This window comes from Cynocephalus volans, chromosome 6 (assembly GCF_027409185.1).
Source record: "Cynocephalus volans isolate mCynVol1 chromosome 6, mCynVol1.pri, whole genome shotgun sequence".
Taxonomy (NCBI): domain Eukaryota; kingdom Metazoa; phylum Chordata; class Mammalia; order Dermoptera; family Cynocephalidae; genus Cynocephalus; species Cynocephalus volans.
The window spans coordinates 26,425,985-26,450,380 of record NC_084465.1 but is presented as its reverse complement, the minus strand read 5'-3'; the positions used below and the strand labels follow the sequence as shown (position 1 = coordinate 26,450,380).

General features: G+C 36.0%; 1 protein-coding gene across 2 annotated transcripts in view; it reads right to left on the bottom strand.

Annotated features, from left to right (window-relative positions):
• Positions 1-24,396, bottom strand: part of UBE2H (ubiquitin conjugating enzyme E2 H) — a 101,437-nt gene that overhangs the window by 18,744 nt on the left and 58,297 nt on the right. Inside the window, exons 2-5 of one of the 2 annotated variants that reach the window (XM_063099283.1) lie at positions 22,002-22,078; positions 21,144-21,218; positions 4,880-4,919; positions 3,493-3,545 (exon numbers count right to left, since the gene is read on the bottom strand). In XM_063099283.1, coding sequence (XP_062955353.1) covers positions 3,493-3,545; positions 4,880-4,919; positions 21,144-21,218; positions 22,002-22,078 — 245 coding nt within the window. The remainder of the gene's footprint in view (positions 1-3,492; positions 3,546-4,879; positions 4,920-21,143; positions 21,219-22,001; positions 22,079-24,396) is intronic. The other variant, XM_063099284.1, reaches the window with a different exon arrangement.

Sequence of the window (24,396 nt, the reverse complement as noted above, 5' to 3'; positions counted from 1 at the left end):
ACTTGGCAAAGAGAAAGAAGGAAAGGAACAGAAGCAATGAGTCAAACGGGCTACCAGAAATCTATCTGGCGAGGGGTCAGAGGATTGAATTTATTGCTAACATGAACACTGTTTAATATCAGGTTATGATAACTATAAAACTGAAATTTCAACTGGGAACTGTTGTTATACTACAAATATGTATAACCATTGCATAGTACATGCCCTAGGGCAAGGCGAACTACAGGAAATTTCACAAAGATTCCCTGTTCCTCACTGCATTATACAGGAGAAGTAGGTGTTGAAACAGGTTTTAGGTGCCAGGCTAACCCTTTTGCTTTTCGGTTGAATATTTATTTTAACATGCCAGCTTTCTCCTATTAGTTATTTGGTATTAAATTAGGGGTTTTTTTCCCCTTTGAATGAAGATTCTCCCAAAAATCACTGCAGGAAAACAAGTAATTCAGAACTCGCCAATTATGAACTAACTTTCAATGCCAGAGGCTTTAGCGGTTTGTAATAAAAATTCAATTCAGATCTCAAGATAAGTCTAAAAAAAACCTTCAAGGTCATTTAAACCAACCCTTTCTACCAGTACTTTTATATATAAACTGTATTTACCTGCTCCTAAATTTTCAATGAAAGAAATGTTGAATTTTCTTGAGAAATAGTTTGTGTTTTGAGCAAAATGTCAAAACAATTCTCCCAAGCTCAGTAAACTTTTAAACTACACTCAAAATATTTCTTCTTGTGTTTTCCCACACTTTGCTGTAATGTTAGCATGTCCATACTCTTTTATTATGGAACACTTACAATAACTCATATACATGAAATACAGAAATCTGCTTTCACTTCACTTTAACCAATGTGGTTCAACTCTTGTTGCTTATTAAACACTTTGCAAGCTAATACAAGAACATACTCTAACATTTTATAAATGTGATGAAACCTTAGTCACACTGGCCTTCTGCTTTATAATCTGTTCTGAATCTTACACACCTGCTGGTGGGAATGTAAAATGGTACAGCCACTCTGAAAAATGGTCTGCCAGTTCCTCAAATGGTTAAATACAGAGTTACCATATCACCCAGTAATTCCACCTCTAGGTATATACACAAGAGAAATAAACACATATGTTCACATAAGAACTTGTGCACAAATATTTATAGAGGGATTACCTGTAAAAGTCAAAAGTTGGAAACAACCCAGATGTCCATCATCTGACAAACAGATAGATAAACTATGCTATGTCTGTATAATGGAATATTATTTGGCCATAAAAAAGGAAATGCTGATACATGCTACAATATGGATAGACCTTGAAAAAAGTGAAAAAAGCCAGTCACAAAAAAACCCACATATTATATAATTCCATTTTAAGAAATGTCCAGAACAGACAAATCTATAGAAACAAAAAGTAGATTAGTGGTTGCCCAGGGCTGGTGGGGATGGATAGGGAATAGTTAAGGGTTCAAGTTTCTTTTTGAGGTGATGAAAATGTTCTAAAATTGACTGTGGTGATTGCTGCACATAAGTGAATATACTAAGAACTACTGAATCACATATATTAAATGAGTGAGTTGTATGTTCGTGAATTATAATTCAGTAAAGCTGATTTTTTTAAAAAAATCTGTTCTGCGTCATGAGGTACCTAAGCATTAGCAAGCTTCTTCCACAAAGCTTTTCTGGTCAATGGTAAAAGTTTTAGTGAAACTGAAGTCCAATTTACTTCATTGTAATTAGAACCAGCTACGGTATTTTGATATGTACATTTCTAAAATGTGAATGTAGCTTAAGAAAACACATCATTACATCAGATATTCCAGGCTGCCTGCCATGAGACATTTTTTACCAGAACAAAACCATCTTAAAAGGAATCCATTTAATCAACCACGGACTATATGTTCTCTCCTGTTGCCTCATCTCCTTATAAGCCATCATCTTCCTAAAACTGTACTCATGTTAAACTGTACGAAGCATGATTAACTCACTCATTAAGCCAACATATAATTGAATGCTTGGACACCAGGCACTGTTTTACGCATTTACATGTGTGTACAGACAAGAACAAGACAGAGTCCCCACTCTCATGCAGATTACGATCCAATAGGACAAGATAAATAATAAACAAATACCAGTTTAAAAAACTTATTTAAAACAGGGTGCTGTGCTATGGAGGGGTATGCTTTTAGCTAAAGTGGCTAGGAAAGGAGGCCTCTCTGAAAAACTGATGTTTGAGGTGAGAAAAGGTCGTATCAACCAAAGATTAGTGGAGATAACTCCAGGGGAGGATGTAATTCCTCAATGGCAGAATCAGAAGGGGGAAAAAAAGGATTGACTGTGCTGCTGGTGACCAACTTAACCTTCCTCTGTGATTCTCATTCACCAATCTAGTACAAGGATGTCTGGCAAAGGTGACTTGCAGATTGGGGCTGCACTAAGATGTCTTACTTACCTTGGACCATTAAAAGGTCTCACAACTCTCCGACAAGAGGTAGAGCATCTCTGGTTAACTCCAGCCTAAAGGATCTTTCCCTCCTTTTCCTGTGTCTCCCAGCAACTTATCTGTACCTTTCATTCTTTCAACCCATATTGGTGAGAGGCACAGTGTTAAGAGTCCTGGCACTTAAAGACAAATCAGACAGGCACCCGATAGCCCTTAAGGTAGGAAATAACCTAGCAGCACAAAAAATATAGGTGTAAACAACAAATACAAGGTAGGAAGTAAAAGTGGGCCATAAAAAAGCTATAAAATGTAAGGGTATCCAGAGATTGCTTCCAGCTGGAGAATCAGAGGAAGCCTCACAGGGTGGGGGGGCGCCAGAGCAGAGAGAGTCTATGAAGTCTGAAGATTTAAACATGTGGGGGAATAAACAGATGTGTTTTATTCTTAATGAACTTTAAATATATTTTAAAATATTTTCAGGTCCCCAACCAGGTTACAGGCTCAAGAAGAGAAGGCTAATACTCCTTTATCTCTCTGTGATATTTAGCATAGTGGTTTGCAGAGTTAGGCAACTCGTTTGTTGATTTCACCAAAAGAGATGAGTAGTCAATTTCAGCACTGAAGTCCAGGCTAAATTACTATTTGCTTCTTAATGATGTTTTGGCCTTTGAAACATAATCTCCTGAACCTCTTTCTACTTCATTCATCTCATTTCAGAGGGACATTCCTAAGAGTTTTTCCAAAACTAAAAGGTGTTACACATAAACATGTATACACAATGAGATTCTGAACACCCAATGTATAAAATGTTTGCATATGTAACTGTGTGTCTGCATATGTATTATTATTATACCTTAAGTTTATAATCTCACAAAATTATTTTAAACTTCTACTGCTAAACTGAAGTTTGTACTTAAATATTTTTTTCACTAATTGACTTTCCCGTCCAGTCTCTCAAAATCCGTTCACGTTCCCAACGAAACATCTTAAACGAAAGAAAAGCCAAACAACATTTTTGGGGGGCAGTGTCTCAACATCTCCAGAAAATATTCCATGGCCAAACTCACCATAGAGAGCTGTCCAAGTTTGATTAATTACATCTAGACACACAGTTCCTGACCTGAAACAGATGGAAAGAATGGCATTTTTTTTAAAATTAGAAAGTTAGTTGCATGTATCTCACAACTAATTTCATTTATCAGGAGAAATACCTTTAATAGACTCTTAAAAACAAAAAGAATCCCGATTGGGGAAAAGTATGATGAGCAGCAGAATGTTTACAAGGTCTTAAGTGTTTCCTTACAGAATGAAAGGGAAAAATAGTAACTATACAATACAACGGAGAAACCAGACAACACCTGAACCAGGTGATCAAAATTAACACAAGGGGCAGATAAACCTTGTGTGCCTCCGAATATGACACCCTAAGAAGGACACAATCTCACTTTGTGGTTTCCTGGCCTTAAGTGCATGCATACCCTGAATCTAATGATAAGGAAACAGACAAAACCCAAATTAAGGGACGATCTATAAAATAACTGGTCTATATTCTTTAAAAATGTCAATTTTATAAAAGACAAAGGCAGGCTAAGGAACTGTTCTAGGTTAAAGTAGTTTAAGAAAAAAAAGTGCTAAAAAGTACATTAATAGAATATAGATTAGATAAAAAGTATCACATTAATATTAAGTTCCCAAATCTGACAACTACATCTGGTTACATAAGAGAACATCCTTGTTGTTAGGATGACTGATACACTGAAAAACTAAAGGACAAAGGGGCACGATGTAAGTACACAACCTACTCAACACAGGATTCACATACATGTAGGTGAGAGACAGCAAAGTTTCATACACATGTGAGAGGGGTTCATATACGTGCAAAATTTAGTGTCATGACAAGTAAAAACTGCAGTCCAAATGGTCATGTATTCTAAACAGCACTGGGAGTACAAAACAGGATACACTGGAATCATATTTTAAAATATCACTAATAAAACATTAGAAGGAAAGAAAGGGATAATTAAGACTCATTAACTGAAATGAAACTATAGTCATTCATATTTGTTTTACTTTCAAGAACTCGGAAACGCTTTAAGGCTGAAAATAGTAAATCTGTATACTGAAAACATCTCTGGATTGTGTCTATACAAAGAGAACTGAGATGTGGAATATCACAAATGTTAGCTGGATATCAAGAGAAATGAAGGACCCAGTCATGACAACAGAAAAAACTAAGCAATACAATAGCAGAATTTGAGCTAAGTGATTTAGAATATCACATCCCCAGGATTCTATAGGTTAAATGACCTATACAGTCCTACTTCCTGATAGAATCCAAAAAGATAATGAAGATTTTTTTTTTTTTAGATAACAGAGAAAGAAAGGGAGATATGAACTCTAATTATTAAATATCAGTTGCTGCTAAAATTTAAACATTTTAAAATAGTTACTTACGCTTCATCAATGTTGGGATGGAAAATTTTATTCATGAATCCTGTAAAAAGAGATGTTAATTAGCAGCAAAAAGTATCCAGAGAACAATTATTTTTAAAGTACTTCAGTACTGGAAATAATTTCAGTATTGGAAAAGGTGATAATAATCATAAATCATTACTTTCAACCTTACATCTTTGGTTACTGAGAAGACTTCACTCTTCTGACAGCTCTAATTACTTAAAATACAAGAGTTCTATTAACAAATGAGCAAACTTTGGCAGCAATGCAGCTTATATAATATAATAACCATTAAAGCAATTGTTTTCTGAGCTATGAAGGTACTTGAGAAAAGAGAATTTACCGTACTAAATAGTTTATAACTAGTGTCATAGTAAAAGTTAAGAAACTTCACTGTGACTCCCCTTCCAAAACTTTTACTGTTCAAACTCTAAATTTGGAGGTTCTGCATTTGAACTTCTCCTTCTGAAGCTCATTTACTGGTATCATTTGGCTATACTGTGTGCAGAACATGAATGAAGCTGTTGATTGCTAAAGGAATACCTCTTTCCAAACCACAAAAGATTTCATAAGAACAGTGACCAAAATATTTCCTTTAGCTTTAGTCTACTCATTCAACTAAACCCAGTTTTGATCAAAATTGGAGCAACCCAGAAATGAGACTAGGAGTTAAAAAAAAAAAAAAAAATTCTCTAAGACAGCTATATCTGTGAGGATGTAAGTTTTTTGATTTATTCCTAGAAAAACAAGTGCAGACTTTAACAAATACATTGCTATTTAAATTCCAAGGAAAAGTTAATTTATTTTCTAACAAAATTAGTGATTTAATCAGTTTGTGTATAGGCAAATGGCAATATTCTAAAGTAGAGATCCACCATCAAAGCTGTCATTTTGTCATCCTTACAACCCTGTTTCCTTTTAGTACTCCCTTATTCTGTTCCACACTTTCAATAAACTGAATTTCCTTACTAAAGTGATTATCACCATCACCATGTCTCAACCCCAGCCCCCCACATGTTGTCTCCCTTGTTCATTCAAAACATATTTGGCCAGCACCTACATGACAGGCATCATGCTTGTTTGGGGTACAAAAACCAGACAGACAAGTACACTATACTCAAAGAGGTCACTGTAGCAGTGGAACAAAAGACACAAAGAGATAACTGCAATGTGTACGAAGTATTAACACAGTCAAGGGGAGTACAAATCTCCCTCTTTGCCAAGGGGAAGAGGAAGAGAGCCTGGTAAGATGCAGAGTGTGGCACTGGAGGAGGAGCCACAAGTGAGTGGCTATAGAGATTGTATCCAAAAATCTAAGAAACTGCCCTGAAATTAGAACATGGGGAATAAGAATACATCACATCAGGTATTCCAGTCTTTGACTGAATGCTCTACCATTCCAAGTACTAAGCACACTTTTAATTTTTGTTTTTAAATCCTTTTGCTGAAATAGCTTAATGTTTTATCTACTACTATTATCAAGAGAGTCTGTGCAATGATTGGATAACTGTGATGCAAAAAGAAAACTCTTGTGGCCAATATTAATTTTTCAATAAAGAAATTAAAGATGTTTCAACATCTCGATTTAAGAGGTATGTGGTTATGAACAGACTGTAATAAGCTGGTGGAAACTTTCATGTCTTAAGAGGAGAAAAAGCAGGGTAAAAAATTCTACATAACCCTAGAAAAATACTAACACACATGTCCAAGATGACCCATGAGGATATTCATAGCAGCATTGTTTATAAAAGCCAAGACACAAATTCAACCCTATAAACAAGACTGGAGAAATTATAGTACATTCACATACTGGTAGTCCCATATAGCCAAAGATAGTGAACTAGATCAATATGTATCAACTTGGATAGATCTAAAGCTGAGTTAAAAAAAAAAAAAAAAAGTTGCAGAATATATTTATAGCATAATACCATTTAAATAAACTAAAACAGAGCAATACTACTTATCCTCCATGGTAACAGGTATAGAAAAATTACTGGACCAAACCAAACTTGCAAAAGTAATTATTTCAGTTAGGGTACAGGCCCAGCCCACATGGTGGTAATAGGGAACAGAACAGGAAATGGTTAAAAATGACTTTATCTAATACCATAGTCCTTCTAAAAAGAGACAAAATGCTTGCATATTATTTGCTTTTTAAAAAAGTGTACACACAGATGAGAAACTGGAAGCAAATACATACAAATGTTAATAGTGCTGAATTCTTAATGTTGGGAATGTTTTCTCCACCATACTTTTCAAATGCCACCACCCCTGCCCCGATACCAGAACAGGATCACAGCAATGGAAGAACGCTAGAAGGAAACAAGTGTCAATGGTAGTCATCTTCAAGAGACTCCCCCCTTATTTCTATCTCTATCTTCTGACACTTCCAAATTTCTACAATGTGTAGTTTTAATAGTTCAAAAAAAACCTTTCATATAAAAAGTTAAACAGTATCAAACACTCTAAAGTAGACTCAATTATATATATTGGTTAACTAGTGCTGAACACTTTTAAGGAAAAAGGTCAGTAAAACCAACTATTTTATTTGAGATCTCATATCTTAAACTCTTGTTTAAATAATACAAATTCATTACAAAGAAAAAAATCAGAAGATCCTCTGGTCTTAAGGCGTGTACTCCTCAAGCTCAGTTACATATAGAAATATGCGCTATCACAACTGCAAGGAAAGTTTCTGATGAATGGGAAACAATGTCGAGCCACAATGTGATTTAATTCAAGAGAATGGTTCTACTGAGTGAAAAGTATTTTGCTTGAAGCTACTATTAAGAATTCAAAATGTGTTCTTGACACTTAAAATCCTGCCTCTGCTAGGACTTTCAAAATTAACACCCAGTGGAGCAATGTCTATGGCAAAAGTTCCCAGTGCTGGCTACAGAAGAGAATCACCTGGAGAGCTCTTGAGAAAACAAAGTGCCATGTTAGCAGGTAGCCAATGTTACAGAGAAAAACAAATCAAAGGAGAGAAACAGAAAGGCTGGCTGGGGGCTGCAATTTTAAGTACGGATGGCCAGGGAGGAGCTTCCTGAGAAGCTTGCTTACTTTTAAAGTGGTGAGGGAGGAGCCATTCAGTACCCAGGGGAAGAGTATGAACAGCCAAGTGCAAAATGCACCAGGAGTCTCCTTGATATGTTTGAAGAACAGCAAAGACACTAGTGAAACTGAAGTGGAGTAAGTGAGGGGCAGAAGGCTAAAAGTGGGATCAGAGAGGTGAACAGCATTTGGTTCTCTTTTAAGGATGCTGGCTTTCATTCCAAGGAAGATGGGAAGACATTGAGACTAGTGCCTGAATAGTGATATATTCACATCCTTCTTTAAGTTTTTTTGTTTTAACAAATGGCTTATCTCCTAAAAAAGATTAGCTGAGGAACAGCTCCATCAGCTCACACATCTTCGTGCTGGAGAAAGTAAGATGCAGAATGGTAGAGATCTCAAGCAAAATGGAATGGAAATCCTACAGTGGAATTAAACTTCAACAATTTGATGCCACCATGCACCATAAAGGAATACGTCAAAAAAAAAAAAAAAAAAAAAAAAACAGCTACAGTGAAAAAGCTTTAAATGTTTATCAAAAATGTCTCTGAAAGACTAAAAAGTGCCTCTCTCAATTGTACATGGACTGGAGAGTACATTTGGAATCAATACAGTTCCTACACTGTTTTCAATTAAATCTAGCTTTGACTTGGTTGAGTCTAGGAGTACATAATGAAGAGGGCCAAAAAGGACTTAGTAAACATATGCTTTAGTAATAAATGGGTTGGAGCCCAATCCCCAGTGTTCCTGCTAGGAGTAAAACACCATCTAACCTCTGGGACAGAGGGCAGAATCAGACTGCAAAGAGTAAAGTACTAAACAGGGACATGGGTTCTAACCCCAACACTAATATCAACTGCAGGCCTTGGGCAAGTCACTTCACTTCTGTGAGTCTGTTTCTTTACCTACAAAGAGAAATAGCTGGCCTATATGATCTTCAAAATGTCCACTCTTATTCTGTTTCTAAAGATCCTATCAGCTCTAAATATCTAGGATTTAACAAAAATGGCCAGAGATCTGAGAATATAGGACTTAATGGGAAATGTCCAATGGTTAAATCCTTAAAGGAAATTAATTCTGTAAGGCAGTATTTGTAGGTACAGAAGTATTCTGGAGAAAACAAACTACCAAGATGCTAAAATGCCATAAGAGCCACAAAATCTGCCAACTACTCTAAAGTAGGCAGAAACAGAATTTATAAACTTACCTTTGAGGAATGAGCACAGCAAGACCAACTCTACCAAAAAATACTTTCTAAAAGATTAAAATGATTTCTATACCAAGCTTATTTAATTGTTAGAAAAATATCCAAAGCAAATAATGGAAAGGAGCACATCTCCTTTACATTTATCCTTGAACAAGCTATGGGCAGAGTTTCTGACAAAGCCATTTACATTCTGGATAATGATGCCAACAATGGAACTTTCAGACAAGGAGGGGAGGAGACTGAGAAAGAACAGGCCAGGAATTCAGAGAAGGAACGTTCTCAGGACTAAACGTGTTGGCCCTGGCACGTTCTCGTTCCTTTTGGCAATGCTATCACCACCCTGATGAATATGTCTGCAACAAGAGAATTTTCCCAGCACTTGTTTCCATTCGACCAGGAACTATTTTGAAGATATTTTAAGAAAACACATTTTGAAAACTGCTTTTATGGAAGCATGATAAGTGGAAGCAGCAAGTCATTTTTAATCTATATGATTTAAGATTTTATTCACTATCAAAACATTTTCTAATGATGTATTTCAGTGATTTGACCAGATAAAACTCAGAACTCCATTGTTTAATCTTTTGGACAATTATTTTATGTCATAGCTCTAGCATTTGTTTTTTAAAAAGGGGGTGGGGCAGACAATAAGAATAAATGCCTAGTTAAAAAAAATAAATAAATAAACCTCACTACCTCTGTCCTGTATTTTTAGCAGAGGGGAATCAGGTGCTTTATTCTGGAGGAGGTATCTAAATCATGCTTAGCTGATGCAAAACTACAAATCTTAAAAAATAAAAAGCACAGATTATTACACAGAAAAATATGCCTTGCCTTTGTGCTTGTTCCACTCCACTACTCAACTGCTCTAGAATAACAAATCTCTTGACCCACCCAGAGGCTAACAGGCAAGAGAAGGAAAATACCATCAAGCCGAGTCATGCTGAAAACTGGTTTTTATTTCAGCCTGATTCTGTGTCCACCCCAGGAAGGGATGTGCACACAGTTGTATACACTTTTGAGTAACTTCAGATACTGGGGTCAATATGCAAATAAAAGAGGCAAAAATTCATCTTATTTCACCTTTGTTTCCTTTATTTGGGAGGATATTAATGATCAAATTTGTGGATAGATGAAATATCCTGGGCCAATCATGCACCCAGAAATTTCACTCAGAATTATCTTGAACTGAGGGGTTAAATAAATGACACATGAAACAAGGTTAATCCACCTTAAGGTGAATGGGTAAAAAGCACCAAAGGCAATAAAGGCAGCCATATCCCTGAGATAAATGACCTGGACTGAGATGGTTGAGACAGCTGTGGCTGATGCAATTTAATTATAAGCTTATGAATTTCTGTGAGAAAACAGTAAGTGAATACATTAAGTCATTCTGATATTCTATCTTCAGGACAAATGCCCAAATAAAGTAGACTATTCACAACCAAATTAATTCTATTTTTTTAAGTAGGTATAATTGTTTAAAATACATGCATTAAAGACCAAATCTTATCTTCCCTTACAGTATTTCAGATAATAAATTTTTTAAGAGTAATAACTTAGAATTCTACTCCTAGCATGCAGGAGGTAACCAGAGTTGGTGTGTTCCAATTGAACAGGGGGTGGGGATGCTGGCAGCTTCCCTAGTGCCAGCTGTATGCCAGCTGTGTGCATCAGTGCACAATCTGACAGATTTTCATCTTACCTCAGACAGCCAGGCCCAGCCCGTGGCAGCCTGCGCCCAGGCAGAAGTCTCTTCAGAGAGCTGAGCCTTTCCTATTCAGGAGAGATGGACCTGGTCCGGTCTCTTCTCAGGTGAGGAACCAAGCAAGGAGCTCACTCTCAATGCCCTGTATCATGGGAACTTCTGAACTGATCCTGTGTGTGTTCAGGAGATCTAAACTCAATAAGGGGTCCTCTTTTCTGTTTCTTCCTTTCTGATAATATGGAGTCTGAGGAATGGGCTGGATGGATAAGAAAAGTTCATTTATAACTAAGAAAAGGTGAAGTGTTATCCTTCAACAGCATAACCCTTCTACCAATCTAGTGGATTACCAAAACCTTCAATGTACTGTCTTATAGTTTCATTTTTGAAAGGCTGTAACATCTTTCTTGTCTCCATAGTTTATCTTTCAGTCTCCTGGTCATTCATATAACTACACTGCTGGAATCAGGCAGTATTTACTTTCACAGTCATAGGCAATACAGTATGGAACACAATGAACTTGAAATCATGAGACCCAACTTCAAGTCTCTATCACTCTTTAAACAAAGTCATGGTTAAAAGATCAGACTCCAGTCAGACTGCATAAGTCCCACTGTGTGGCCCTTCACCATGTTACTTAATCTCTTTGCCTTTCTGTTCCCTTATTCCTAAAACTAGATTAAATAATGGTATCTACACACGATAGGACTGTCATGAAGATTAAATTAACATATGTAAAGCATCCGAACAGTAACTGGCACACAGTAAGCATTCACTAATGTTAGTATTAGCTTAATGAGTTTAGGCAAGTAATTTCATTTCACTTTCTTCATCCTAAAAATATCTGCCCTACACATCCATCTCTTAATCCTTTAGGAATTGTCAAGAACATCAGAGAATATTTTGATTTAGAGGTATTACATTTCCTATAATCCTAGCACACTAAAGATGGAAAATACAGTTCCTCTAATATTTCTATCAAAAAGACTGTTCTGACTGCATTTGGTACAGTAAAAAGCAAAAAACAACCCACTAGATGTGGGCTTACTGCAACTAGTTAGTAGTGACATACCTCAGCCTCATTTTCTCCATCCTTAAAATGAAGCAACTGGATGATATGATCTCTAAAGTTCCTTCTAATATGGTTTCACAAACACCAAGAATATAAGCAAATCTTAAACTGTGTGCACATATTTTTCAAAGGGAACTAAGACATTACTTTTTTTTTTTAATAGAATTTCAGTTTAACTAAAGAAAAGGAAGCCAAGAATACATGTTTTCATTATGATATCAAATCCTAAAGGGAAAAAAATAAATTTAATGCCAAAAAGATGTCAGAATAACCAGCTCAAAAGCTAGAGGTCACCCACTATAAAGTAGAAGCTAACCTAGGAAGCAAGTTAGACGGAATTTTTATATAGCAAATAGAAAGTTTATATACTAATGGTCAAAAGCAGAGTTAAAACTGGCAGAAGTCAACTCCAAGAAGAAAATGGGGTTCTCTGAAAGTAATAAACATATGCAAAGGCGAGGTTACCCTTAGAGGTGTCAGCCTGGCAGGTGGGGGAGGGGAGGAAGGAAAGCTAATGTACCATTTTTACTCTGGTTAATAGCAAGACAAAGTTGAATGAATTTAGATATTACAGGGCTTGCCGATTAGTGTTCAGTTGGTTAGAGCGTGGTGTTGGTAACACCAAGGTCAAGGGTTCAGATCCCCATACTGGCTAGCTGCCAAAACAAACAACAAAAAATAGATATTACAGACAGCTAGCAGCAGGTTTTCATATTAATAGGGCCAATTTGACCACTGGCTTCTTCCCTGAGAACTTTAGCACTTGACCCCCAACTCCTGTTATTTTTAGACATGACCACACTGTTGACACCCTGGCCTCTCAGTTTCTCGTCAATGACCTTTCTTCTATTCCACTCCACTTCACACTTCCCAGGACATACCTTGAACTTTTGTCATCCCAACAAACAGCTTCACCTCTGAAATCCCTAATTCAGACACCCCATCTCCTATCACAGTCTCCTATCCTTGCCAAAGAGCTTCCCAGACCCATGAACAATCCTTTCACCTATGAACTCTAATCCATTGATCTATTTTCTTCCTACCTGTCAGCCCCCTTATCTTCACCCTCTTCTTACTCAAGATTTAAGTGCCATCATCATCATCCATCTAGTAATATCCTCTGCAGATACCTTGCCCTCTCCTTCAAAATGTCCATCTAGCAAATCTATAACTGTAAGAAACCAATCATTCACATTTGCCATATACTTGGACTTGAGGGCGCCACTAAGTAGGCATTCATTCACTCACTCACTCACTCAGATATTCTTCTATGGAACAGGCAATGTATTGAGCCCTGGGTATTTGCTGGGGGTGGGGGGGTGGGGAGGTGGTGGTGAGAAAAAAAGACCCAGGGACTGCCTATGGACTTTTTACATCTACCAAGCTGGCAGGAAGGAGAGACGTAAGTAAACAATTACATACCAAATTGCCAAAATACGCTCAATCACCTTTTGTGGACTCAACATCACCTACCATCTTCCCCTCTCCTTTCTCCAGCAGCTTGCTCCCCCATTCTCCAATGACTCTTACATTTTATCATTATCCTGAAAATCTCCCATTTCCTTTTCCTCCCTTTGCTCCTCCATCCCTCCTCTCCAGTTCTCACTTTCTTTAAGAAGACGGGAGCCAATGGGTAGAATCCCTCATTTTCCATGACCATTTCTACAGTCCTCCCTGTACACATACTCATTTCTCCTGCTCAGTGGCTCACTCACACACCAGCCCTGTGTTCTCATCTTGCCCTCTCCTTCCTTCTCAAAGGCATCACCCCTGCAATTCTTGTCCTGACCCCAGAAGCACCAAGCCTTCCCTCTTTTCTAGACAACTCCCTACAATAAGCATTGAAAAATCCTTAAGAATTTCCTACTTAAAAAAATAAACAAAATCTTCCCTTATTTACCTTTAGGTACCACCCCCACTTTGGATAATTTCCTTAAGATAACCAAGATTCTTCACAGCAACATATACCTAGGCCAGAGTTTCTCGGCCTCAGCACCATGGTCCAAACCACCACTATCTCTTGCTTATGACAGCTTTTATAACTTTTCTTCTACCTTTCACCCTCCCTTTTCCCACAGCAGTAGAGTGATCATTTAAAAACCAAAATCAGGGGCCGAGCCCGTGGCGCACTTGGTAGAGTGCGGCGCTGGGAGCACTGCGACGCTGCCGCTGCGGGTTTGGATCCTATATAGGACTGGCCGGTGCACTCACTGGCTGAGTGCTGGTCACGAAAAGGACAAAAAAAAAAAAAAAAAAAACCAAAATCAGACCTTACACTCCCCTACTTAAAACCTTTCAATGATCTTTCCATTACATTTAAAATGAAATTCAAGCCAACAGCTTGGCCTACAGAGCCCTCTGTGACCTCACCCTATATCATCTTTTTACTCTGTCTCACTGGCCTAAGTCCTTTGTACTCACAATTTCTTCAGCCTGGAATGCTCTTGCCCCTCATCTTGGAGGATTCAGGGCTGGCTTTTTTTTTTAAGTTTTAAATTTAAGCCTTAGCTTCAATTTACTTTGTCAGAGAGGCCTTTCCTGAATATCCAATCCAAGGTAGCTATTTTTTTTTACATCAATTTTCTGCATAAAGCTATCAGATATTTTAAATTTTACTCTATCTTCTCCCCCCAAAAGAATGTGTTAAGAGAGCAATTTGTTCACTTCTGTATCCCTAGCAACTAGAACAACGCCTGGCACACAGGAGGTATCCAATAAATTTATGGAACTTATTAGAAGAAATGATGTAGGATATATCCAAATCCTCAGATGCCAGACAATTTTTTAAAAATGTATCCTGAAAATTTTCATTTTCAGAACACCAGTAAAAAGACAGCATTTAACAACAGCTTGTGTTCTCAAAGGTTTATCTCAATAAATTTTTACAAAACTTTCCTATTAGAACTTTGTTTCTCTCTACTGGAACTTAAAAGATACAGATCAATACATAGTTGCGATTATATAACTGAGACAGGAAAAAAATTCAAACTCAAGGTCGTTAGAGAAGTATATGTGATCTTAATGGCATTTTGCTTGCTCAGCCCAATAATTCATTTTATTTGTGGAAATACAGGGTCCAAGTAGGCCTTTGTTGTATGACTAACCCAAAACCTCTCATGAATAACACGCTCCATTCTACTCCAAATACCGGTCCACCCCTGACTAAACACTGCTCACTTAAGTTACTTATACTAGTTCCTGAGGGAGTATGTAATTGTAGAATATTTCCATCTAGCAAGACACAAAATAAAATGCTAAGTATTCTAAGTTCTATAGTTAGTTTAGTTATCCCATATTATAAAATTCTATTCCAAAAATAGTGTGAGGTAATTTCTGGCCATAGTGAAATAAAAAATTTATAATGCCAGAAGAGTCTGCTATTCTGACAATGAAAAAGATTAAATCATTTTCCTCAAATACTGGCATGAATAGAAAAGGGGATTTTCAAGTTATCTAGTCTACTGGAACAAGACAACCTGAACTATCCTATTTAGATGATAATCTGACCTAATTTTAAAGGCCATTCATTAGTATAGGTCAATACAGTATTTTAACTATTGTTATTTTGCCCATGACTTTTTCATTTTGTCTCCATTTACTCAAATGGGTTTGGCTAGCTTTTGCTATATGCCATGGGCATCAAATTCCATTGCAGCACGAGCTTGCTGGTTTTTTCCATTCTATCAACATTTAGCAAACCATTAAGCAGTCTCTCCAGAATCCTGTTCTCAACTAAACATTTCTCTCACATACTCAGCTATGGTATCAACAATTTGTAATACAGACGTGGTGGTGCATACAGCTTGCTCCTAGGAGAGGGCCCTTCTCACTGAGAATATGTAGATACAGATGGTAGCATTTTAAAAGTTAGTTTCTAGACTTGTTAGCTGGATCTTACAACATAGTTTTCTGATTTTTAAAAAAGTATAAATGGTGACAGGGTTCCCAGGCTGATCTTAAGGTGACTTACAAAAGATTCTAAAATACTTGATAGTTCTATCCAAAATTAGTAGAACATAATTTTACTAATATACTAGCCAATTATCATTTAAATATAAAATAAAATGACTTAATTTTATCTTAATGCTAGTGTTTAAGTAAAGTAGGTATGTACTGTTGATACTGAAGGGGACTCCATGGTATTTTCAAGACCTTCAGAGGCTGAAAGCCCTGAGGCTAATATTTTATATCCCTATTTTACTAGAAGAATAAAGGGGAAGAATCAGACAGAAAAGAAAATGAGAACTGCTTAAGGTCCAAGAGAAGTGAAAAGAGGGGAAGAATGTAAAGGTGTAAAAACAGTATCTGAGATGGAATAAACTAAACTACAAGCAGAAAGACAAAGGAAAGAAAACAGTATGCACACTTACATGCACACATAATTAAAATTTAAAAGAAAAAGAAAGGAGGCTGGTGGGAAACACGGGGGTCAGGCAGGTACCTAGCAAGCTACCAGGTGGGAGTTCTGGCCAAGGAGAGCTTGATGGCTTTCTAGAACCAAATACTGGAAAAGTGTAGACTCAGACAATGATGCAGATAGGACATTCAAAAGAAATGCATCTGCAATATCATCAAAAGTATTTACTTTCCTAATAAAAGTAAGCATTGTAGACTATTTGGAAATTACAGAAAAGTCTGTGTTTAATTCCCTTTAACCCAGCAGCACGGATAATTATAATCAATATTTTGGCATTCATACATGAAATTTACATGGAAAAAAATCAGAGTTGCACTATATTAAGTTAAACATTTTCCTGTGTTTCTTCAAAGATGGTGCTAAAATATGAGTAATAGCTGTAGAACATTTTGTCCATTAAGATGTATTATAATTTAACTACATTACCACCAACTAGGTCATTTAGGTTGCTTCCAACTTTTAAGTATTATAAATAACACTGAAATTTACATATTCTTGTACATTAATTTTAGTGTACACCTCTGAATATTTCCTTTGGAAATTTTCAATTTTTTAAGTAAAATTATTCAAAGGATATAAAATCTTTATTGATCAGTATATACAAAGGTACTTCAAAAAGTTGATGCAATCCAAGATGAAAGTTTCAGATCCCAGTACCAGCCAGCACCCCCCCCGCCCCACCAAGTTCATGGAAAAATAGAATTAAAAGATAATACAAATCTTTCCACAAACTTTTTGAAGTGTCCTCATACTAGTAGATTGGCTATATCATAATTCGTTTACCAACACTGTTTAATCTGCCTGTTTCATAAATCATATATGAGTTAGACATAAAACCATTTTGTATCCTATGCTTATTGGTTACTTTTTATTTTTATAAAAAATTGCTCCGTATTATCCTTTTTTTTATATTAGATCACTCATTTTATTCCACCTACCCCCACTAACTCCAAGTCTGTGTTTTCTTTGACTGGAGAAAGCCTTCTCCTAACTGCTGAGCACACGTGTAATGGCTAAAAACTGTGAACATGGAGAAGTATGGAATATGGCAGGCTCTGTAGCAACTTCTTTGCATAAAACAAAATCTTTACAAATTGGGGATTACTTGGGGTTCTGAATGAGCATTTCAAAAGTCCTTATGTACACCTTCACATCTCCAAAGCTTTGTAAAGACTATTTTCAACATACAAAACACAATTCTTGTTAAAACCTATCTCCTCATACATTCTCTTCTAAACTGAGGCACTGACTCACACCTCTCCTAAAAAACGATGGAATGGTGCCACTAAAACATGTATGCTATTTTATTTATGTTCATCTTCTCTCCTAACTAGCCTTATACAGCCTTCCTAATGTCCATCAGGATGCCATAACCCTAAGTCTTAATGCTTTGGTCAATTTCAAACATGCAGAGTTCACTGAATTCTAGTATTTCATTTTCTAGGAGAGCAGACAATGGTTAAATATCACTCTCACGGTCAAGGAGCACCAGGGCAAGAACTTCTCTTTCCTGATAACCAGTCGACTGATCAATCACACTCTCCTAATTCTACATAGTCAGTGACACCCAGCAGCATTGCTAAGCACTCTAGGAAATGTTTCTGAATGAAAAAGATAAAAATAAGTCTGAGTTTTCAAATAAATCAGAACTTAGACATTCAAATATGATTCATTTCAAAGCAATCTCTCTGGAACACTATGCAAATATTTCAATGACGTTACAGTTGATTGAAGGGTTTTATCATTTCTCTTTGAAAGTGCCCAGAAGACCAGTTTTATACCCCAATTGATATTACTCAGTTTTTCCAGTCATCTTATCTTCTGGGCTTTTAAATGACCTTTAGCCATTCCAAAAATTCATATCCAGCTTCAAAGCACTGAGACTTGCCATCACCTATGATATTCAAAGAGAATGTAAAATTCCAAAAGATGAGCTCAAAGTGTCTGAAACGATGATGGCATCGTTAAGAATAAGTTCATAATCTCCCAAGGTGTCTATTTATATCTTTTTCTTTTAAAAGAGGATTCAGGGTAGCTATGTCATTATTTTGAAAAAATGTCCACTCATTTATAGATGTAAACTGTTTTTAAAAGGACATCTCATGCAATCACGTAACTACTGAAAACTCTCTAAAACTATATTTGGAGAATGTCCCAAGGATTAGCATGTCAAATCATATCAAACATATATTTAAATATGCATAGAGAAATGTTTTAAAGAACATACACTAGAATGTACATAAGAATACCCATTAAGGGATAGGATGGTAAGACATCTTAATTTTTCTTTATTTTTGCTCACCTGGACTTTCTTACATTCCTCCAATGGATATGGATCATTTATACAATTATATATTTTTACAATTAAAATATATACACACACAAAATCAAACAAAACAAAAATGTACATATACACATATACAAGGGGTCTTCAAAAAGTTCATGGAAAGATTCTTTATATTATCTTTTAATTAAAATTTTCTGCGAACTTTTTGAAGTACTGTCATATCTATGTATACTTTAAAATTCCAAGATCTAAGCATTAAAGATTTTTAACCTAAATTTGCACAGCTTAATATTTAAAAGCTCAAAATTTGGCTCAGGAAGAATGGTACTCCTGCCCAGATACAACAAGAAGAAGGTTGCCCTTCTGTATAATTTTACAGCTATCTATTCAACTCAAGGAAACCTTCCCTTTTCTAAGTGAGCCACTACCTCTCAAAACGCTTAAAGCAGATCTCAACAGTAATTACACTGTTGACGACCTGAAAATGGGTCACCCCACAGAACTGATTAAAACTCTCTTATGCAATCTTCCTTTGGAGGAAACAAGGACAGCTTGTACAAATATTTCAACTAGATCTGCTTCCCTAAGAGAAGATGATGATACACATTTGTAGGCATTACCAAGTTCTGAATGCACACAGAAAGGCAAAGGAAAAATTATGAAGAAGTTAAATTAGCCTAGTCATTTGTCCCAACCAATTTTATATTACATCATTAATTTAAGAAATTACACAGGTTTCTTTATGTCACATGTTAATAAAAAAGCAATGTCTAAAATTTAGATATTTTTACTTAGAAAGTTATAATATTTTATCATAACTTTCAATCATATCATAACATATTTTTATCGTAACATATCAATCATATTACCTGGAATAATATGTTAAGGCAAGGTTTGAGAAATAACTACGTTTCTACAGGAAAATGTAATTGCATTTTTATAGGTCCACTGTCAATGAGCTCTATTGTTTCTTTTACTGATTAGGGATATGAGGTGACAAAACTGACTTAGATTGCCAACTTTCAGTCTAAGTAAATAGGTATTTATCAAATACATTTGAATGAATTTATATGTTTTGTACATTCTGTGAAAGCCTTAAGATCAAACCAACTCAAGTACATAAAAGTTTAAAATGGCTGAATAGAAAGAAACACTAAAGTTAAGAGAGAAATGAAGTGGGGATGGGGAACCACAGAATGACAGAAAAGTTCTCTTAATGAGTAAGACTGAGCTAGGGAAACAGCTACTGCCCTCAACTATACAGGTCAGATATGCTTTTCACAGCTCCCACCACCCTTAACTCTAAAACTTGGAGGCCCTTGTAGCAATGAGGAAATTTCTAATTCAATTATCCATAAAGAATCTTCTTGATTACTGGGCTTAGAAAGCTCACCTAAAGGACCTCAAGGAAATTACCAGTTCATTCTTCAAATGAGCACTAATAGTTTCCCAGCCTGACAAGGAATTATAGAGTATTTTTATAGCATAAAACTCTAAAGCATATAGAGTAGCTAGATACTGGGGGAAGAGGTTGGTGCTTTTGATTGGGACTTAATCTGTGACTATCCTAACTTTTCTACTTACCCTACGTAGAAACGTGGGAGCCTGGAATCCAAGCATAAAGCTTAGAATGTTCTGTCCACCTCTTTTTAAATAAAAACCCTTTTTGTTGGGGATGGGGGTGGAGTGGGAGGTGATCTAAACTCCAAAAGATCTGGCAGTTCTTAAAGACAACCTGCAGCAGTAGAAAGATGTTTGAACTCTGGCAATTCCAAACATGAAGCTTTGTCAGACCAGAGAATACTCAATATATTCCAATTTTATTGTACTTACTTAAAATTGGTTAATATTTTATAACATTTTAAAATCATATACATATTGAAGTAAAAAAAAAAACTTGGATTAAGTTAACCAAAATATCTAAATTGTCACTGAGTGTCTCAATGGGGTGACAGGTTAATAACATCACCAATTCCTTAGGCAGAAGGAAGATGAAGGTGTACAACCTCACTGAGTTTCTGTTCTTCCTTCCACTGTTTTAGAGGGCTAAAAAATCGGGGGTAGGGAGAATGGAAAGGCGTCATTTCATCGTGAGGTACTCAGAATTCGAGTGAACAAAAGTGAAGTAGGACCTATACAGGACATTTAAGTGTCAGAACTAGAATAGATACTTCATCTACATAACATTCATTCCAACAATCTGGCATTCAAAATGAGATTTAAAACATCTTTATTATTTTACTGTTAACAGCCCGAATGGACAGTGGGCCTTAAAGTTGTTGGTTTAATCTGACACTGAAAGACAAAAATCTAGAGTAATGGTCATTATAATCATGTGAAGGATATTAAACACCTTCTACCACACTATGAAAGTCTCCCAAAAGTCACTAATTAATCAAAGCCAAAAAAGGAAAAATTCAGTTAAGTAACCATTTCTGGAATTAATTATCCTCCACAAAATGTAGGATTTTTTTTCTTAGATTTCAAAACTCTCTAAGGAAAGAAACCAAGTAATCACATACCTATAGACGGAGATTTGAAAGGGTATTTATCAGGAAGATCCACTCTAACTTTCCATACTCCGCCTTCATACGGTGCTAAAATACAAGGGAAAATGATTAACATTAGTACTGTGTCTCCAAATTAGAAAATAAATCTGAGTGTAAGTTAAACATTAAACCCTAATCTCTTCTGAAAACCTTTCAAACTAATTCCACCAAGAGTCAGGGACCTATTACAACCAGTAGGTACCCTATGTTCAGACTAAAATACTTTTCCTTAAAAGATCCAGAGTTAGAAAATGAGCAAAGATTCATTCTCTCTGCCAAATTTACTTGATTTTTTAAAGTATCAAACACTATTCAATTATTTGGTAAGTAAAGCCATGCTACCTTCCCTCCTATCTCAACCAACCCCATGCCTCCCCACCCAAAAGACAAAAACAAAATAAAAAATATTTCCCAGAAACCATCCATAACAAAACCCAGAATTCAAACACGCATCTAATATTGTCACATAGAGATGAAAGACAAAAGCATATAAAGTAATTATGAAAACAGAAAGATTTCCTCTGCCTCTAGAGTTCAATTAAACCTACTTTTCAAAAGTTATACATGCCACCATGTCTTTTTTTTTTTTTTTTTTTGGACCGGTAAGGGGATAGCAACCCTTAGCTCGGGGTTGTCCGCACCGCGCTCAACCAGTGAGTGCACCGGCCATCCTTATAAAGGATCCGAACCTGCGGTCTTGGTGCTACCAGCGCCGGACTCTCCCAAGTGAGCCACGGGGCTGGCCCACCACGTCTTTGATATTCTCACTGTCTATTAAAAAACAGAGAAAAAGAATGTAATAGAAGAACACATACCAACACAAGTACTTACTTCCTTGTGGTCCATAAAACTTCACTACAAATTCATTGAGTCCTCCAAGGATCGTAACTTCATGCTTACTCTCAATGCTATAGTGGAAGGTAAAGGAAATTACACAGGCTTTCTATTGCCTGAGGAACTACTGATGACATCCCCAAGATATGTCCTTTAAAGTGTTACCAAAATCTGATATGAAACATACATAATAATTCTGGTAGTTCAGAAGACAATATATACTCTTGTGAAAAGAATATGCTTTAGCTCTGAATTCAGAGAGACTACTGTTCAGATCCCAGGACAGCCATTTACTGGGTTTGTGGGCCTAGACAAAATAATGTAAATTCACTCCCTCCATCTTTGTTTACTCTGCACCACTTCATAGGATTTCTGTGGGGATTAAATGGTATAAATATGCAAAATGTATGACTGAATTTTGCCTATATGTAAATGAAAAATGGGCACTTAATTTTAGTTTTTTTTCCCTCTCTGTACCCTCTCTTTCCCAACCTATCCCCAACGAACGTTTAACACAAATCTAGTATTCCCTTTAGTCAAATTCAAATACTCAGCAAAACACTAATTCTTCCTAAAGTGGAAATACTGTGTTCCTAACATTATGAATTTCCTAAGGAAAGTCCTAAAAATTTTCTCCTTGGCTTATGGAATAACCAAATAGTTAACGATACAACCTTGCCACAAGCAGTGCAAAGCAAAAGACCAGCCCCCCCAAAAAAAAAAAATTTCATCTGTGGTATTTATTTTCACCTATTCTTTCCCTGCCTCCCAAAACTTGGGTCTAGGTTCTGGTGTGTTCCAAGGCTCTAATAACAGAGAGGTAACACTTCCGTGTTCTCTTTCTCAAAAATTTACTTGCCCCTGAGACTCTTGCCCCTTTAAGGCACTAAGATGCAATTATAGAAACCAAACTAATCCATATTAGTAGAAGAGGGGTCTACTGGTTTAAAATCTGTTCTATGTCTCTGCTTTATGGTCTAACCCAATAATGACTCTACTGATAGGAATTTCATGTGGTAGAAGATTTGGGAAACTCTCAAATCCCACTGTAACCTTAACGAAGAAAACCAGATATGATACACTGGTCTCATTCTTCTCAATCATCAGTGCAATTTACATTTTAATTACATGTACTATTATACAAAAAAGAAACCAATGAAACTTTAAAATGATCTCTTAAAAAGAGGAAAAATGGTATTTTTAAAGGTTTGAAATTAAGTATTTGGCCCTCCATGCCTATGTCCTATAGGCCACAGAAGGAACTGCAAGAAGACAGGTGTATTTTTTGCAAGGTCCTTGCTCAATAGCCTTGAATAGTATCCACAAGAGATATTTAGATAAGATAATCCAGTCTAGGCTAATTTGATCTCTTTTTTTTTTTTTTTTTTTTTTTTTGCTGCTGGCCAGTATAGGGATCCGAACCTGTGATCTTGGCATTACTAGCACCAGATCTCATTCTTTTCTAAATAAAAACTAACAACTTAAGTAATAAGCACATTAAATGGATTCAAATAGTATCCACATAGGAAAATTGGCTTCATTTCTCACTTGGTCAAATGACACATGCATGCCTGCTCTGGGTGTACTAAATTCTTCCTGACCAAAGAGCCATCCTCTGACATCCTGCAAAATATTCCAAAATTAATGCTAATGTAATAAATAAAAGCACAGCATGTTTAAAGCAACCTGTGCCATTGGAAAAAAGTCAAATTTAGTTATAATAAACAAAATTAAATACAAACAATAAAGCCCTCAAAGAAAACAAACTTAAAAAAAAAAAAAATCTTGGGGGTAGAAAATGCTTTCCTAAGAACGACAGCCAGAAACCACAAAGGAAAAGATTAGCAGACACACATGCACACATTTTAAATGTCTATACTACACAAAACAAAGATAAAAGACAAACTAAGAAGAAAAAAATTAGAGCATATGACCAAAAAAAAATGTGGATTTTTAAAATAAGGAGTTATTACAAAGCAATGGGGAAAAAAATACAAATATCCCAACAATGAAAAGCCCAGAACAGCCAAGTCAAGAAAAGACCATTGAAATGGGCAAAATTCAAAGTCAAGGGTTCAGATCTCCATGCAGGCCATCAATGAAAACAAAAAAAAATGGGCAGAATTAAGACATAAAAAGTTCAACTCATTTGAAGAAGTTTAAAAATGATATTTTTTCACTATAAATTGAAAAAGATGGAAGAGCTAGAAAAAACCTAGTTTTAATGGATTACGAATCAGTACTTCTGAGGGCAAATCTAGCACTATATTCTAAAACTTAAAATGAACTTACATTTTTACTCAAATTTGACTTCTATGAAGTTATTTTTTAAAAACAGCCCAGACACTGCTGGTTGGAGTGTGATATAGTTTTGACTACTTTGGAAAACTGT